This window comes from Oncorhynchus tshawytscha, linkage group LG30 (assembly GCF_018296145.1).
Source record: "Oncorhynchus tshawytscha isolate Ot180627B linkage group LG30, Otsh_v2.0, whole genome shotgun sequence".
Lineage (NCBI taxonomy): Eukaryota > Metazoa > Chordata > Actinopteri > Salmoniformes > Salmonidae > Oncorhynchus > Oncorhynchus tshawytscha.
In genome coordinates, this window is record NC_056458.1 from 6,850,551 (window position 1) to 6,868,240 (window position 17,690).

Consider the following 17,690-nt stretch of genomic DNA (forward strand, 5'->3'; position numbering starts at 1 on the left):
CCCCTATCTTCTTCTGGATCATCCAATTGCTCTCTAGCAAACTTCAGACGGGCCTGGACATGTACTGGCTTAAGCATGGGGGACACGTCTGGCACTGCAGGATTTGAGTCCCTGGTGGCGTAGTGTGTTACTAATGGTAGGCTTTGTTTACTTTGGTCCCAGCTCTCTGCAGGTCATTCACTAGGTCCCCCCGTGTGGTTCTGGGATTTTTGCTTACCGTTCTTGTGATCATTTTGACCCCACGGGGTGAGATCTTGCGTGGAGCCCCAGATCGAGGGAGATTATCAGTGGTCTTGTATGTCTTCCATTTCCTAATAATTGCTCCCACAGTTGATTTCTTCAAACCAAGCTGCTTACCTATTGCAGATTCAGTCTTCCCAGCCTGGTGCAGGTCTACAATTTTGTTTCTGGTGTCCTTTGACAGCTCTTTGGTCTTGGCCATAGTGGAGTTTGGAGTGTGACTGTTTGAGGTTGTGGACAGGTGTCTTTTATACTGATAACAAGTTCAAACAGGTGCCATTAATACAGGTAACGAGTGGAGGACAGAGGAGCCTCTTAAAGAAGATGTTACAGGTCTGTGAGAGCCAGAAATCTTGCTGGTTTGTAGGTGACCAAATACTTATTTTCCACCCTAATTTGCAAATAAATTCATTAATGTGATTTTCTGGATTTTTTTTTCTTCATTTTGTCTGTCATAGTTGAAGTGTACCTATGATGAAAATACAGGCCTCTCCCATCTTTTTAAGTTGGAGAACTTGCACAATTGGTGGCTGACTAAATACTTTTGTGCCCCACTGTAGCTTCTTTATTGTTATGTATTGTTGTGTTACTTTTTATTAATACTTTTTATTTTAGTCTACTTGGTAAATATTTTCTTCTTCTTGAACTGCACTGTTGGTTAAGGGCTTGTAAAGTAAGCATTTCACGGTAAAGTCTACACTTGTACTCGGTGCATGTGACAAATAAAGTTTGATTTGATTTGATTAGATATGTATTTAACCCCCTGACTTAATACATGTTAGAATCACCTTTGGCAGGGATTATAGTCTTTCTGGGTAAATCTCTAAGAGCTTTCCACACCTGGATTGTGCAACATTTGCCATTATTCTTTTCAAAATTCTTCAAGCTCTGTCAAATTGCTTTACAACCATTTTCAGGTCTTGCCATGGATTTTTATGCAGATTTAAGTCAAAACTGTAACTCTGCCACTCAGGAACATTCACTGTCTTCTTGGTAACCAAATCCAGTGTAGATTTGGCCTTGTGTTTTCGATTATTGTCCTGCTGAAAGGTTAATTTATCTCCCAGTGTCTGGTGAAAAGCAGAGTGAACCAGGTTTTTGTCTAGGGGTTTGCCCGTGCTTAGCTCCATTCCGTTAAATTTTTATCAGAAAAACTCCCCCGTCCTTAATTATTGCAAGTATACCCATAACATGATGCAGCAACCACTATGTATGAAAATATGCAGTGGTACTACGTAATGTGTTATATCTGTCAATTAGGTTAGTATTGTGGAGTAACTACAATGTTGTTGATCCATTCTCAGTTTTCTCCTGTCACAGCCATTAAACTCTGTAACCGTTTTAAAGTCAACATTGTGGCTTCATGGTGAAATCCCTGAGCGGTTTCCTTCCTCTCTGGCAACTGAGATAGGAAGGACGCTTGTATCTTTGTAGTGACTGGATGTATTGATACCCATCCAAAGTGTAATTTGCTCAAAAGGATATTCAATCAGTGGAGGCTCCTCAGAGGAGGAAGGGGAGGACCATCCTCAGGGAATTTCATAAAAATAAAAATGGTAAAACATTAAAGTTATCCTTTTTAGATTAACCTATACTAAATATAATCACATCACCAACTAATTGATTGAACACTCTATTTTGCAAAGAAGGTCTACAGTAGCCTCAACAGCACTCTGTAGGGTAGCACCATGGTGTAGCTGGAGGAATGCTAGCTTTCCTCTGGGTACATTGACTTCAAATCAAAACCTAAGAGGCTCATGGTTCTCACCCCCTTCCATAGACTTACACAGTAATTATGACAACTTCCGGAGGACGCCCTCCAACCTACCAGAGCTCTTGCAGGATGTACTGTCATGTTGTCCACCCAATCAAACAATCAGAAAATGTATTTAGTACTGAGAGCATAAGCTACAGCTAGCACTGCAGTACATGAAATGTGGTGAGTAGTTGACTCAAAGAGAGAAACACAGTAGTTGAACAGTTTAACACATTTATTCCAAAATGAAGGAGAAGCAAGAGAGAAATAGAGAGAGATTTCATTATTTTTTAAACTTTCAGTTTCACTTACTTAGCTAGTTTAGCCTACTGAAACACGCTGCTCAAACAGAGGGATGTTAAGGCAGCTTGCTGGCTATGACTTTCCATCAACACTGGAACTCTTCCAAGTCAAGGTAAGCTTTTGGTTTTACAAATGTTTTGCCACTGGTGTAACTGCTTACTGACTGTACACTGTAACGTTACTGCATGATTGTAGCGGGTTTACTAACACCTTAGTTCTATTAGCTATGCTGACTATGACGTTACTTATATAGGGTGACAATGATGTAGGCTGTGTGTAGCAGTTTAGCTTGGACAGGTTTTTGGTCAAATACAGCTGATGGTCACATACAGCTGATGTGTTGTGCATTGAAGTCCACATACGAAGGGACAACATGAGAGGAGGAGAGCACATAGATGAGAGAAGGAATACAACGGGCTGCTATGAAAGTAAACTGCGTTTGCGCGTGATCAGGGGTGTATTCATTCCGCCGATTATGTTGAGAAAAAAAATCTTAAACGCAAGCAAACGGAACACAACGAGGATAAAACATACCTGAATGAGTCCAATAGAAACTCTCGTTTCCAACTGTTGGACTAATGATTACACACTAAATCAGCTAGATTGCAGGCGAGTGTGCAGGGTGGTATTGTCACCTCAAAATTTTTTATCTCAACCTGTGCACACCTACATTGTAAACTGTCATTCCTAGGCTAGGTTTTAGCAACCTCATGATGGGTATAGGGAAAATTAGAGTATCATGTAGTAGCCTAAACCTATCGCTGTTACATTAAACTGGGTGAATTAAATATGAATGACAGTCATCCAATATGCTGTAATAGAACCAAGGCCATGCTCATGAAAAAATAAATTGTTCTTCCTCATCTTAAATGGCACTGACCACCACTGTTTTCGATGTCTGCTTTTGAAAATTGTACCCATCCTACCAATAGGTGCCCTTCTTTGCGAGGCATTGGAAAACCAGGGTCTTTGTGGTTGAATCTGTGTTTGAAATTCACTGCTCGACTGAGGGACCTTACAGATAATTGTGTGTGGGGTACAGAGATGAGGTAGTCATTCAAAAATCATGTTAAACATTATTATTGCACACATAGTGAGTCCATGCAAATTATTATGTGACTTGTTAAGCCCATTTTTACTCCTGAACTTATTTAGGCTTGCCATAACAAAGGATTTGAATACTTATTGACCAAAGACATTTCAGCTTTTCACTTTGAATTAATTTGTACAAATTGTACAAAATTGCACTTTGACATTATGGGGTATTGTGTGTAGGCCCGTGTGTAGGCCAGCCTAAAACCCCAAACAGCAAGCAATGCAGAAGCACGGTGGCTAGGAAAAACTCCTTAGAAAGGCAGGAACCTAGGAAGAAACCTAGAGGAACCAAGCTCTGAGGGGTGGCCAGTCCTCTTCTGGCTGTGCCGTGTGGAGATTATGAGTACATGGCCATTAAAGCCAGATTGTTCTTCATAAATGACCAACTGGGTCAAATAATAATCACAGTGGTTGTGGAGGGGGCACGGTCAGTACCTCAGGAATCTAGGCGACCTAAACTGGAACATGCTTAACACCCCAGCCATCCTACAATCTAAACTTGATGCCCTCAATCTCACACAAATTATCAATGAACCTACCAGGTACCTCCCCAAAGCCTTAAACACGGGCACCCTCATAGATATCATCCTAACCAACTTCCCCTCTAAATACACCTCTGCTGTCTTCAACCAAGATCTCAGCGATCACTGCCTCATTGCCTGCATCTGTAATGGGTCAGCGGTCAAACGACCTCCACTCATCACTGTAAAACGCTCCCTGAAACACTTCTGCGAGCAGGCCTTTCTAATCGACCTGGCCGGGGTATCCTGGAAGGATATTGATCTCATCCCGTCAGTAGAGGATGCCTGGATATTTTCTTTAAATGCCTTCCTAACCATCTTAAATAAACATGCCCCATTCAAGAAATTTAGAACCAGGAACAGATATAGCCCTTGGTTCTCCCCAGACCTGACTGCCCTTAACCAACACAAAAACATCCTATGGCGTTCTGCATTAGCATCGAACAGCCCCCGTGATATGCAGCTGTTCAGGGAAGCTAGAAACCATTATACACAGGCAGTTAGAAAAGCCAAGGCTAGCTTTTTCAAGCAGAAATTTGCTTCCTGCAACACTAACTCAAAAATGTTCTGGGACACTGTAAAGTCCATGGAGAATAAGAACACCTCCTCCCAGCTGCCCACTGCACTGAAGATAGGAAACACTGTCACCACTGATAAATCCACCATAATTGAGAATTTCAATAAGCATTTTTCTACGGCTGGCCATGCTTTCCACCTGGCTACTCCTACCCCGGTCAACAGCACTGCACCCCCAACAGCAACTCGCCCAAGCCTTCCCCATTTCTCCTTCTCCCAAATCCATTCAGCTGATGTTCTGAAAGAGCTGCAAAATCTGGACCCCTACAAATCAGCCAGGCTAGACAATCTGGACCCTTTCTTTCTAAAATTATCTGCCGAAATTGTTGCCACCCCTATTACTAGCCTATTCAACCTCTCTTTCGTGTCGTCTGAGATTCCCAAAGATTGGAAAGCAGCTGCGGTCATCCCCCTCTTCAAAGGGTGGACACTCTTGACCCAAACTGCTACAGACCTATATCTATCCTACCGTGCCTTTCTAAGGTCTTCGAAAGCCAAGTCAACAAACAGATTACCGACCATTTCGAATCTCACCATACCTTCTCTGCTATGCAATCTGGTTTCAGAGCTGGTCATGGGTGCACCTCAGCCACGCTCAAGGTCCTAAACGATATCTTAACCGCCATCGATAAGAAACATTACTGTGCAGCCGTATTCATTGATCTGGCCAAGGCTTTCGACTCTGTCCATCACCACATCCTCATCGGCAGACTCGACAGCCTTGGTTTCTCAAATGATTGCCTTGCCTGGTTCACCAACTACTTCTCTGATAGAGTTCAGTGTGTCAAATCGGAGGGTCTGCTGTCCGGACCTCTGGCAGTCTCTATGGGGGTGCCACAGGGTTCAATTCTTGGACCGACTCTCTTCTCTGTATACATCAATGAGGTCGCTCTTGCTGCTGGTGAGTCTCTGATCCACCTCTACGCAGACGACACCATTCTGTATACTTCCGGCCCTTCTTTGGACACTGTGTTAACAACCCTCCAGTCAAGCTTCAATGCCATACAACTCTCCTTCCGTGGCCTCCAATTGCTCTTAAATACAAGTAAAACTAAATGCATGCTCTTCAACCGATCGCTACCTGCACCTACCCACCCGTCCAACATCACTACTCTGGACGGCTCTGACTTAGAATACGTGGACAACTACAAATACTTAGGTGTCTGGTTAGACTGTAAACTCTCCTTCCAGACCCATATCAAACATCTCCAATCCAAAGTTAAATCTAGAATTGGCTTCCTATTTCGCAACAAAGCATCCTTCACTCATGCTGCCAAACATACCCTTGTAAAACTGACCATCCTACCAATCCTCGACTTTGGCGATGTCATTTACAAAATAGCCTCCAATACCCTACTCAACAAATTGGATGCAGTCTATCACAGTGCAATCCGTTTTGTCACCAAAGCCCCATATACTACCCACCATTGCGACCTGTACGCTCTCGTTGGCTGGCCCTCGCTTCATACTCGTCGCCAAACCCACTGGCTCCATGTCATCTACAAGACCCTGCTAGGTAAAGTCCCCCTTATCTCAGCTCGCTGGTCACCATAGCATCTCCCACCTGTAGCACACGCTCCAGCAGGTATATCTCTCTAGTCACCCCCAAAACCAATTCTTTCTTTGGCCGCCTCTCCTTCCAGTTCTCTGCTGCCAATGACTGGAACAAACTACAAAAATCTCTGAAACTGGAAACACTTATCTCCCTCACTAGCTTTAAGCACCAACTGTCAGAGCAGCTCACAGATTACTGCACCTGTACATAGCTCACTTATAATTTAGCCCAAACAACTACCTCTTTCCCAACTGTATTTAATTTTTATTTATTTTGCTCCCCATTATTTTTATTTCTACTTTGCACATTCTTCCATTGCAAAACTACCATTCCAGTGTTTTACTTGCTATATTGTATTTACTTTGCCACCATGGCCTTTTTTGCCTTTACCTCCCTTCTCACCTCATTTGCTCACATTGTATATAGACTTGTTTATACTGTATTATTGACTGTATGTTTGTTTTACTCCATGTGTAACTCTGTGTCGTTGTATCTGTCGAACTGCTTTGCTTTATCTTGGCCAGGTCGCAATTGTAAATGAGAACTTGTTCTCAACTTGCCTACCTGGTTAAATAAAGGTAAAATAAATAAAAATAAATATAAATAGCTGAGCATTCAGAGGTCAAGACAGCAGATACGGTAGAATTGAAAAAGGATGTCTCCTAACTATGTTACATTTGTCATGTATGTGGTTTAATTTGTATTTTTTTAATACTTTTGGTTGGCTTCTTGCACGTCTTTAAAGACAATCATATTTCATACTGCAATTATATGCTGATGGACAAGATATTGTTTAATGGAGTTTTTATTATTTCTTTTATGAAGCATCACACAAGCTTTTTAATAGAAATGAAGCAAAACTCAGAAGAGTCGTACCATCTTTCTACACTAGATAGTGTAATTCACAATATAGAACATTACTCATGTCATTTGAGGTCATCTGTCGTTGCAAACTCCATTTGGCATTATCTTAACTATTGGATGGACAACACTGCTTCAACTAAGTAGGGAACGTAACCAGGATAGTTTAAAGAACTCAGGAGTAACATTTCTTTGATTTACAGCAGTACCAGAGTATTCTGCATCATCTCTAACTTTGCAGATACATTTAGTGCAGATGTATGTTATATAATGTAAGAGTTATGAGCATGATATAAAATGGTTGATATAATACAGAAGTAATAGATGTCTTCTTAAATGGTAACAAAAGGAGGAAATGGTTTTTAAAAGCTTCTCACTAATCTTAAACGTTAACATTGAATTGAAGTCAAATAAACAGTATATATATATATATTAATCAAATACTTCTTCCCTAACAATGTGCAGAATAAACCATAAAACTGTTAAATGGATGCCTATAGGATGTAGATATGGATCCTTTATCCTGTCTGTCGTAATCCTTCAGTCTAGCTTCTCCTCCTGGAAGTAATCTGCATCATTGAGATGGTCCTGGAACTTCTCATATTGCTGAAAGAGAGATGTGGGAGTGAAGTGGCGAGGGAGTGTCAGTGAGGAAAATCAGAGAGTATTGATTTCTATTCCACAAAATGACAGCGTGGGGGAACAAATCAGAAGGTTTTCTGAAACAAACAGATGTGGATGGTAATTCAATGAGGGGTACTGTTATTTTATGGAGGGCAAGTGGGGTACATACCTCTGAGATCCAGCCCCTCTCCTCCAGTTTGGTGAAAACCCTTTTCACTGTTTCCTTCACTGGCTCCTCTCCATTCTTCTCCTCCTCCTCCATCACTGTCCGGCAGTGTTGAAACAAGTGGTACTTGAAGTGTTTCAGAGCATGATACACCTCTGTTCGGCTGGCACAAACGGAGCCCACACTGAAAGCCTGCCATTTAGGAAAGACACATGCAAGGTGTCCTGTCTTTGAAAACACTCAGACAAACAGCAAACCTGACATTTCACAAAAGGATAAATTGGTGCATGGTCCCATACAGAATTATTTGATTTGATGATATACTTTTTGTTAGTGGGATTTTATGGGAAGCCAATGTCATCTGCATCATACTGTATGCTTTTTTCTAGGGACCGAGATGGATAAAACAAAGAAAGTGTTGATTTCTTCTCAGGTGTAGTACCTGAGTGTCATCGGGCATGAATTGGTCCTCTTCGAGGCTGTTGAGGTTGTACAGTTGCCCTGAGAGACGCACACTGAAACTGCATGGTCTCTGGAGCTTGCATGCCTCACAAACACTCCGATGCAATCCTAACTTCAAAAGCCGGACCTTGGGGTAACACTCCACACGCTCCTGCACGTGGACACACAAAAACACATACCAGTTTGCATATACTGTTTTTGAACATAATATAAGAATGGACGACTTGGCCAAAGTACAAGAATAGCTGTATACAGATGAGATCAGTGAATATGCAGCCAACGTTGAATGACTACACACAAACTTCTGTCTAAGTTCTCTGTGAAATGGTTCTTCACCTTGTACCGGTCGGTCCAGCGGCTCCGCTGTTTCAGGTTCTCCAGGCGAGGGAGGATTGTCCGCTCATCAAAGTGGAACAGTGACGCCTTCATCTCCTGAGCATATCGCTTTGTCCGATCACCGCCTGCTCACAGTTATCAACCAAATAGATTCCCTACACTTGGATCATGCAGTTGATTGGTGATGGTTTTTGAGACCGCTATTGTTTAAAAACACTTACCATAAAGAGACTTGAGAAAGGTTTCATCCAGGACGTTGATCATAAGGGCTTTGAGGACCACTTGAAAGTGATTGAGCTGAGACCCGGTGATGACTAGCAAAAGGAGCAAAGAAGCAAAGGAATCATACAACACAGTGTGCTTTTACCTGTGAATATTGACCCATGATAAAGTGTGTCAGCTGACTCACACTGGCGTGGAAGAGAAACAGCTATTTCATCTGACACCTCCTCATTCTTGTCCCCTGTCTTATCCTCAACTATGAAGTCCTTCAGACTGTCGCTGTGATCCGCTGCCTCTTCTTCACTGCTGCCCAGCAATAGTTCGGGGGTATCCTCTTCTTCATCATTATCGCCACTAACATCTTCAGCTACTTTACCCTTGTCTTCATCACTTGAATCCTGGATATTTACAAGAGAACCACAGCAATACATGGGTTGTAAAACAATGTTCAACAACAAAGAATGTTTCCTCAGTCCATATATGGACAGATTATTGTGGGTATATGCAACAATGATTCTGCCCAAAGGATCAACACTTATGTCATGCTCGTTTACATGATATGGTGGTAAGATACCTCCAACGTGCCCCTGCGTTTAGGAACGCGGGACTTCATCTTCTTGGATAATGCCAGGAGTTTAGACTGGCGTTGCTTTCGTTTAGCTGCGGTCTGTTTAGCTTCGGCAACTTTTTTGTCCTTTTCTGCAGCACTCTCGTCCTCCGAATCGGAATCGTGGCTTTGTTGTTTTACGCGTTTTTTGGGAACGACTTTCCTTTTAGGCTTGGTTCCTACGTCGCTGTCAGAGTCGCTGGAGCTGTCTGCGAGGACGCGCTTCCGACGAGGACGGGACCTACCTTCGCTGGAGCTGCTACCATCGCTTGCAGGGCTCTGTTCCCCACTGGCAGGTGTACTTTCGCTCCCACTGTCCGAATTCTGATAGTCACTCTCTGAAGCGCTGATGCTGGTCGTGCTCGCGCAGGACTCCTCGTCACTGTCATCAAGGATAGACGACGGCAAACCGATTTGAGCCCTTTTCTTCGACGCTTCAGCTTTATTTTTTCGCAACGTTGCGAACACTTTACGCTTGTACAGGCTTTCCATTGCTGTTTACGCAGTGTTGCCAAGTTAACAGTCCAAATAAACGTTAAATAACGTTAGCAATACTGGCTGGCTAGCTAGCAATTAGCTAATGTGCGATGCAGAACATGATCATTTAAAAAATAATGCACGCAATCATATGTAAATAACGTTAATCTGGGTTGATACCAAGCTTTAACCACGGTGAACCTTTAAAAAAAAATCGAATTGTATCTCGTGTGCACCTTTTGTTTTGTTTTGTTGATGTTGTCGTGTGCTTCTTCCCACTTCCGCTCTCGACTCCCGCCCTCAACTCAAAGTGGCCTCTAAAATCATAGCGCCTCTCCCGGCCATTCTAGATAAATTACTCGTTTTCTTTTTTGGCCCACTGCTAGGCTAGTTGTTTGAAGTCCATTAGTGATATACACTATTCAAAAAAATAAAGGGAACACTTAAACAACACAATGTAACTCCAAGTCAATCACACTTCTGTGAAATAAAACTGTCCAATTAGGAAGCAACACTGATTGACAATACATTTCACATGCTGTTGTGCAAATGGAATAGACAACAGGTGGAAATTATAGTCATTTAGCAAGACACCCCCAATAAAGGAGTGGTTCTGCAGGTGGGGACCACAGACCACTTCTCAGTTCCTATGCTTCCTGGCTGATGTTTTGGTCACTTTTGAATGTTGGCGGTGCTTTCACTCTAGTGGTAGCATGAGACGGAGTCTACAACCCACACAAGTGGCTCAGGTAGTGCAGCTCATCCAGGATGGCACATCAATGTGAGTTGTGGCAAGAAGGTTTGCTGTGTCTGTCAGTGTAGTGTCCAGAGCATGGAGGCGCTACCAGGAGACAGGCCAGTACATTAGGAGACGTGGAGGAGGCTGTAGGAGGGCAACAACCCAGCAGCAGGACCGCTACCTCCGCCTTTGTGCAAGGAGGAGCACTGCCAGAGGCCCTGCTAAATGACCTCCAGCAGGCCACAAATGTGCATGTGTCTGCTCAAACGGTCAGAAACAGACTCCATGAGGGTGGTATGAGGGCCTGATGTCCATAGGTGGGGGTTGTGCTTACAGCCCAACACCGTGCAGGACGTTTGGCATTTGCCAGAGAACACCAAGATTGGCAAATTCGCCACTGGCGCCCTGTGCTCTTCACAGATGAAAGCAGGTTCACACTGATCACATGTGACAGACGTGACAGTCTGGAGATGCCATGGAGAACGTTCTGCTGCCTGCAACATCCTCCAGTATGACCGGTTTGGCGGTGGGTCAGTCATGGTGTGGGGTGGCATTTCTTTGGGGGGGCTGCACAGCCCTCCATGTGCTCGCCAGAGGTAGCCTGACTGCCATTAGGTACCGAGATGAGATCCTCAGACCCCTTGTGAGACCATATGCTGGTGTGGTTGGCCCTGGGTTCCTCCTACTGCAAGACAATGCTAGACCTCATGTGGCTGGAGTGTGTCAGCAGTTCCTGCAAGAGGAAGGCATTGATGCTATGGACTGGCCCACCCGTTCCCCAGACCTGAATCCAATTGAGCACATCTTGGACATCATCTCTCGCTCCATCCACCAACTCCACGTTGCACCACAGACTGTCAAGGAGTTGGCGGGTCTGGGAGGAGATCCCTCAGGAGACCATCCGCCACCTCATCAGGAGCATGCCCAGGCATTGTAGGGAGGTCATACAGGCACGTGGAGGCCACACACACTACTGAGCCTCATTTTGACTTGTTTTAAGGACATTACATCAAAGTTGGATCAGCCTGTAGTGTGGTTTTCCACTTTGATTTTGTGTGTGACTCCAAATCCAGACCTCCGTGGGTTGATAAATTTGATTTCCATTGATCATTTTTGTGTGGTTTTGTTGTCAGCACATTCAACTATGTAAAGAAAAAGTATTTAATAAGAATATTTCATTCATTCAGATCTAGGATGTGTTATTTTAGTGTTCCCTTTATTTTTTTGAGCAGTGTACATGTTTTGCTAATGTGCATCATGTAGACAAATAAGGTTTATTAATATAAAATATGTTGTTAAAAGCTTATTTATTTATGCATGCCTCAATTCAGAAATAAATAAGTAATCTATTTTTTAAAACTGTATTTTATTCTGGAAAAGTGGTAAATGTTCTTCACAAATAAGATAATCAAACAATATAGCACATGTAAAAAACACATGTCAGCAATAAGAAGGCTTTTTGACATTCATAATCAGCAAGAAAGAATTTTAAGCATTTATTAATTTCATGACCAGGTGAGAATCTGACCCTGCTGGGTGGAAGGCCACTTGGTTGCTAGGATGTGGCCCAGTTTCCATGGTTATCATGACTGCTACTTTCCTCATATCCCATAGTTTGACCACACCGTATGATTCATAGGAGGCAACAGTGTCGCTGAGTGCATTAAAGGTGGCATGGTTGCAGGAATGCTGGTGGCGATAAAAGGTCTGTGCACAAAGTCCAATCCTGGCTTCCCACAAAGACAGGGTTTTATCAGCAGCTTTGCAGGTCCCACACCTTTGTGGTGTTGTCCTTTGAGCAGTAGGCAGCAAAGTCACCACATGAGTGGAAGGAGCAGCACCACGTGGCATGGGTGTGGCCATCCAGAGTCAGGATGCAGTGGCCTTAGAAGAAATCCCAGATCCTTACTGTTGTGTCTCCACTGGTGGTGGCCCAGGATTCCACCATTTGGGTGAAAGCTGCAGCCAAAGAGCCAATCACTATGACCCTCTCCAGTCATGTTCATCTCCCCGACAGACGTACCCCACAACCTCCAGAGCTGGTCGTCACTGGAGGAGGCTACAATAAACTTGCGGGGGTGCAGGGCAAGGCAGCTTATTGGCAGGGTATGGACCTTCAGTGAGTTGGTGAGGCGGAATTCAGATGCTTTCGTGCCCTGTGATGGCAGAGCTTTTATTTGGCCTAAGTAGGGGTTCACACAGTTGCTGACAGGAAACTGAGCTGTGTTTTTGGTTGGGTCTTTGTCATGGTCATAGAGGGCAAATCCATCATTCTGTAGTCGGACTCTTTCCCCAGACTCTGGTATTTCTCCTGTTCTGGGGGAAGACCAGTGTGTATTACGCAGGGTGGCTTCCAGGCTGTTGGCCACATGTTCTGTCCCTCTAAACTGATGAGCATTTTCTGTTTCAGCCCCACTTGGTACCTATCACTCAGCTGCTTCAGTGCATGCTCATATGAACCACAGTGCTTCTTCAGTTGTTTGATGTATTAAACAAGCCTGTTCTTCTCTTGGACAAGACACTAATTCTGCAGGTGATGGAAATCCCTCTCTTTCTGAAGCTTGACCAGTGTTTCACCAGCTTTGAAAGCTGCCAGACTTAAGCTGTCCCGCTCACTTTGCATATTCTTCGGCTCATTGTCTATAAATTTGTTGTGCGTATATGCATCAGGCACAAACGCCACGGTATTCAACAACCCCCTTTGCTCCATTTCGTACCACTCTGCTTGGAAGCAATCCAAAGTTCTGCTCATGCCCATTTTGACAAGGAAGTTGCGGATAAAATTATCCACCACTTCTGGAATGTGGGAGATGGGTTGCTTAGCTGAGCCTCTGCTCTGTAACACGGACCCCGTTTCCTCTGAGGCATCGCGCAATGCTCTTATCGCAGCCTCCAAATCCTCATCCCCCTCTGCCATGCTCCTTTCTTCATAGGCCAGAACTTCCTCATATTGATAATCGTCTTTTGAGTAATCTGGTATCGACACCTTTTCGAGGTAATATGGCCCATCGACAGATTCTTGCGCTTTCATTTGTCGCAGCCATTCGTCCAACAACCCCTTTCTGCGTTTGTTTACCCTCCTCCATGGTCACTAATTTACGCAACATTAAGGGTACGTTTGTAAATTCCCTTTGGCTATCTTCTACAGTTTCAGAGGACTCTCGTCTGAGTGTGCCAGACACGCAGAATAACTGATGAATTTACGAACGGACAACCTGACAACACTCGGAATTTGTGAACCATAATGTGCAGTAATCCAACAGTTTTGCTGGATCTGTTTTTAAGGAATGTGCAGCAAAATTACTTACCTGCGCACTCTGGCACTCCAGATTGAATTTATGAACACACCCTAAATCTGCACAGTGTACATGGAATGTGATAGGCCTACAGCATGGGTGTCAAACTCATTCCACCGTGGGCAGAATGTCTGCAGGTTTTTGTTTTTCCCTTTCAATTAAGACCTAGACAACCAGTTAAATTGTAAAAATATGCATCTTATATGTGGTAAATGGTATGTGTGTACATTTTAAGTTTACATAGACTTAGGTTGGAGTCATTAAAACTTGTTTTTCAACCACTCCACAAATTTCTTGTTAACAAACTATAGTTTTGGCAAGTCGGTTAGGACATCTACTTTGTGCATGACACGAGTGATTTTTTTATTTTTACATTTTTCCAACAATTGTTTACAGACAGATCATTTCACTTATAATTCACTGTATCACAATTCCAGTGGGTCAGAAGTGTACATACACTAAGTTGACTGTACCTTTAAACAGCTTGGAAAATTCCAGAAAATGATGTCATGGATTTAGAAGCTTCTGATAGGCTAATTGACATCATTTGAGTAAATTGGAGGTGTACCTGTGTACCACCTCCTACATATGCGATGACATCACCTGGTTTAAACATCTCTAGAGACAATATCTCTCTCTTCATTACTCAATGCCTAGGTTTACCTCCAATGTACTCACATCCTACCTTCCCTTTGTCTGTACACTATGCCTTGAATCTATGCTATCGTGCCCAGAAACCTGCTCCTTTTACTCTCTGTTCTGAACGTGCTAGACACCCAGTTCGTAAAGTCTTTAGCCGTACCCTTATCCTACTTCTCCTCTGTTCCTCTGGTGATGTGGAGGTTAATCCAGGTCCTGCAGTGCCAAGCTCCACTCCCACCCCCCAGGTACTCTCATTTGTTGACTTCTGTAAACGTAAAAGCCTTGGTTTCATGTTAACATTAGAAGCCTACTCCCTAAGTTTGTTTTACTCACTGCTTTAGCACACTCTGCCAACCCAGATGTCTTAGCCGTGTCTGAATCCTGGCTTAGGAAAACCACCAAAAACCCAGAAATCTCCATTGCTAACTAATAACGTTTTCCGCCAAGATAGAACTGCCAAAGGGGGCGGTGTTGCAATCTACTACAAAGATAGCCAGCAGAGTTCTGTATTACTTTCTAAGTCTGTACCCAAACAATTTGAGCTTCTACATCTAAAAATGCACCTTTCCAGAAACAAGTCTCTCACTGTTGCCGCTTGCTATAGACCTCCCTCTGCCCCCAGCTGTGCCCTCGATACTATATGTGAACTGATTGCCCCCATCTATCTTCTGAGCTCGTGCTACTAGGTGACCTAAACTGGGACCTGCTTAACACCCTGGCCATCCTACAAACTAAGCTTGATGCCCTCAATCTCACACAAATTATCAATGAACCTACCAGGTACAACCCCAAATCAGTAAACACGGGCACCCTCATAGATGTCATCCTAACTAATTCGCCCTCCAAATACACCTCTGCTGTTTTCAATCAATATCTCAGCGATCACTGCCTCATTGCCTGCATCCGTAATTGGTCTGCGACCAAACGACCACCCCTCATCACTGTCAAATGCTCCCTGAAACACTTCTGCGAGCAGGCCTTTCTAATCGACCTGGCCGGGGTATCCTGGAATGACATTGACCTCATCCCGTCAGTAGATGGTGCCTGGCTATTCTTTAAAAGTGCCTTCCTCACCATCTTAAATAAGCATGCCCCTCTCAAAAAATGTAGAACTAGGAATAGATATAGTCCTTGGTGAGACCTGTCTGCCAGACCTGTCTGCCCTTGACCAGCACAAAAACATCCTGTGGCGTTCTGCATTAGCATTGAATATCCCCCGCGATATGCAACTTTTCAGGGAAGTTAGGAACAAATATACACAGACAGTTAGAAAAGCTAAGGCAAGCTTTTCAAACAGAAATTTGCATCCTGTAGTACTAACTCCAAAAAGTTCTGGGACACTGTAAAGTCCATGGAGAATAAGAGCACCTCCTCCCAGCTGCCCACTGCTCTGAGGCTAGGAAATATTGTCACCACCGATAAATACACTATAATTGAGGATTTCAATAAGCATTTCTCTACAGCTGGCCATGCTTTCCACATGGCTACCCCTACCCCAGTCAACTGCCCGGCACCCTTCACAGCAACCCGCCAAAGCCCCCAACAATTCTCCTTTATCCAAATCCAGATAGCAGATGTTCTGAAAGAGCTGCAAAATCTGGGCCCCTACAAATCAGCCGGGCTAGACAATCTGGACCCTCTCTTTCTAAAATGATCTGCCGAAATTGTTGCAACCCCTATTACTAGCCTGTTCAACCTCTCTTTCATATTGTCTGAGATTCCCATAGATTGGAAGGCTGCCACGGTCATCCCCCTCTTCAAAGGGGGTGACACTCTAGACCCAAACTGCTACAGACCTATATCTATCCTACCCTGTCTTCGAAAGACAAGTTAACAAACAGATTACTGACCGTTTTGAAATCCCACTATACCTTCTCCACTGTGCAATCTGGTCTCAGAGCTGGTCATGGGGGTGCACCTCAGCCACGCTCAAGGTTCTAAACGACATCATAACCGCCATCGATAAGAGACATTACTGTGCAGCCGTATTCATTGACCTGGCCAAGGCTTTCGACTCTGTCAATCACAACATTCTTATTGGCAGACTCGACAGCCTTGGTTTCTCAAATGATTGCCTCGCCTGGTTTACCAACTACTTCTCTGATAGAGTTCAGTGTGTCAAATCGGAGGGCCTGTTGTCTGGACCTCTGACAGTCTCTATGGGTGTGCCACAGGGTTCAATTCTCGGGCCGACTCTCTTTTCTGTATACATCAATTATGTTGCTCTTGCTGCTGGTGATTCTCTGATCCACCTCTACGCAGACGACACCATTCTGTATGCTTCTGGCCCCTCCTTGGACACTGTGTTAACTAACCTCCAGACGAGCTTCAATGCCATACAACTCTCCTTCCGTGGCCTCCAACTGCTCTTAAACACAAGTAAAACTAAATGCATGCTTTTCAATCGATCGCTGCCCACACCTGCTCGCCCGTCCAGCATCACTACTCTGGACGGCTCTGACTTAGAATACGTGGACAACTACAAATACCTGGGTGTCTGGTTAGGCTGTAAACTCTCCTTCCAGACTCACATTAAGCATCTCCAATCCAAAATTAAATCTAGAATCGGCTTCCTATATCGCAACAAAGCATCCTTCACTCATGCTGCCAAACATACCCGCGTAAAACTGACCATCGTACCGATCCTCGACTTCGGTGATGTTATCTATAAAATAGCTTCCAACACTCTACTCAACAACTGGATGCAGTCTATCACAGTGCCATCCGTTTTATCACCAAAGCCCCATACACTACCTACCATTGCGACCTGTACGCTCTCGTTGGCTGGCCCTCGCTTCATACTCGTCGCCAAACCCACTGGCTACAGGTTATCTACAAGTCTCTGCTAGGTAAAGCACCTCCTTATCTCAGCTCACTGGTCACCATAGCAGCACCCACTCGTAACATGCGCTCCAGCAGGTATATCTCACTGGTCACCCCAAAGCCAATTCCTCCTTTGGTCGTCTTTCCTTCCAGTTCTCTGCTGCCCATGACTAGAACAAATTGCAAAAATCTCTGAAGCTGGAGACTCACATCTCCCTCACTAGCTTTAAGCACCAGCTGTCAGAGCAGATTACAGATCACTGCACCTGTACTTAGCCTATCTGTAAACAGCCCATCTATCTACCTACCTCATCCCCATACTGGTATTTATTTATTTATTTTGCTCCTTTGCACCCCAGTATCTCTACCTGCACATTCATCTTCTGCCG

General features: G+C 44.0%; 1 protein-coding gene across 1 annotated transcript; it reads right to left on the reverse strand.

Annotated features, from left to right (window-relative positions):
• Nucleotides 1–6,833: 6,833 nt before the first annotated feature.
• LOC112228894 (coiled-coil domain-containing protein 82) lies at nucleotides 6,834–10,093 on the reverse strand. Its single transcript, XM_024394639.2, has 7 exons — nucleotides 9,292–10,093; nucleotides 8,905–9,115; nucleotides 8,717–8,809; nucleotides 8,496–8,620; nucleotides 8,140–8,310; nucleotides 7,701–7,889; nucleotides 6,834–7,513 (listed from the first exon to the last, which is right to left on the reverse strand). Exons 1-7 carry the CDS (start codon nucleotides 9,814–9,816, stop codon nucleotides 7,448–7,450), a joined length of 1,380 nt encoding a protein of 459 aa, XP_024250407.1. The 5' UTR covers nucleotides 9,817–10,093; the 3' UTR covers nucleotides 6,834–7,447.
• Nucleotides 10,094–17,690: the final 7,597 nt, after the last annotated feature.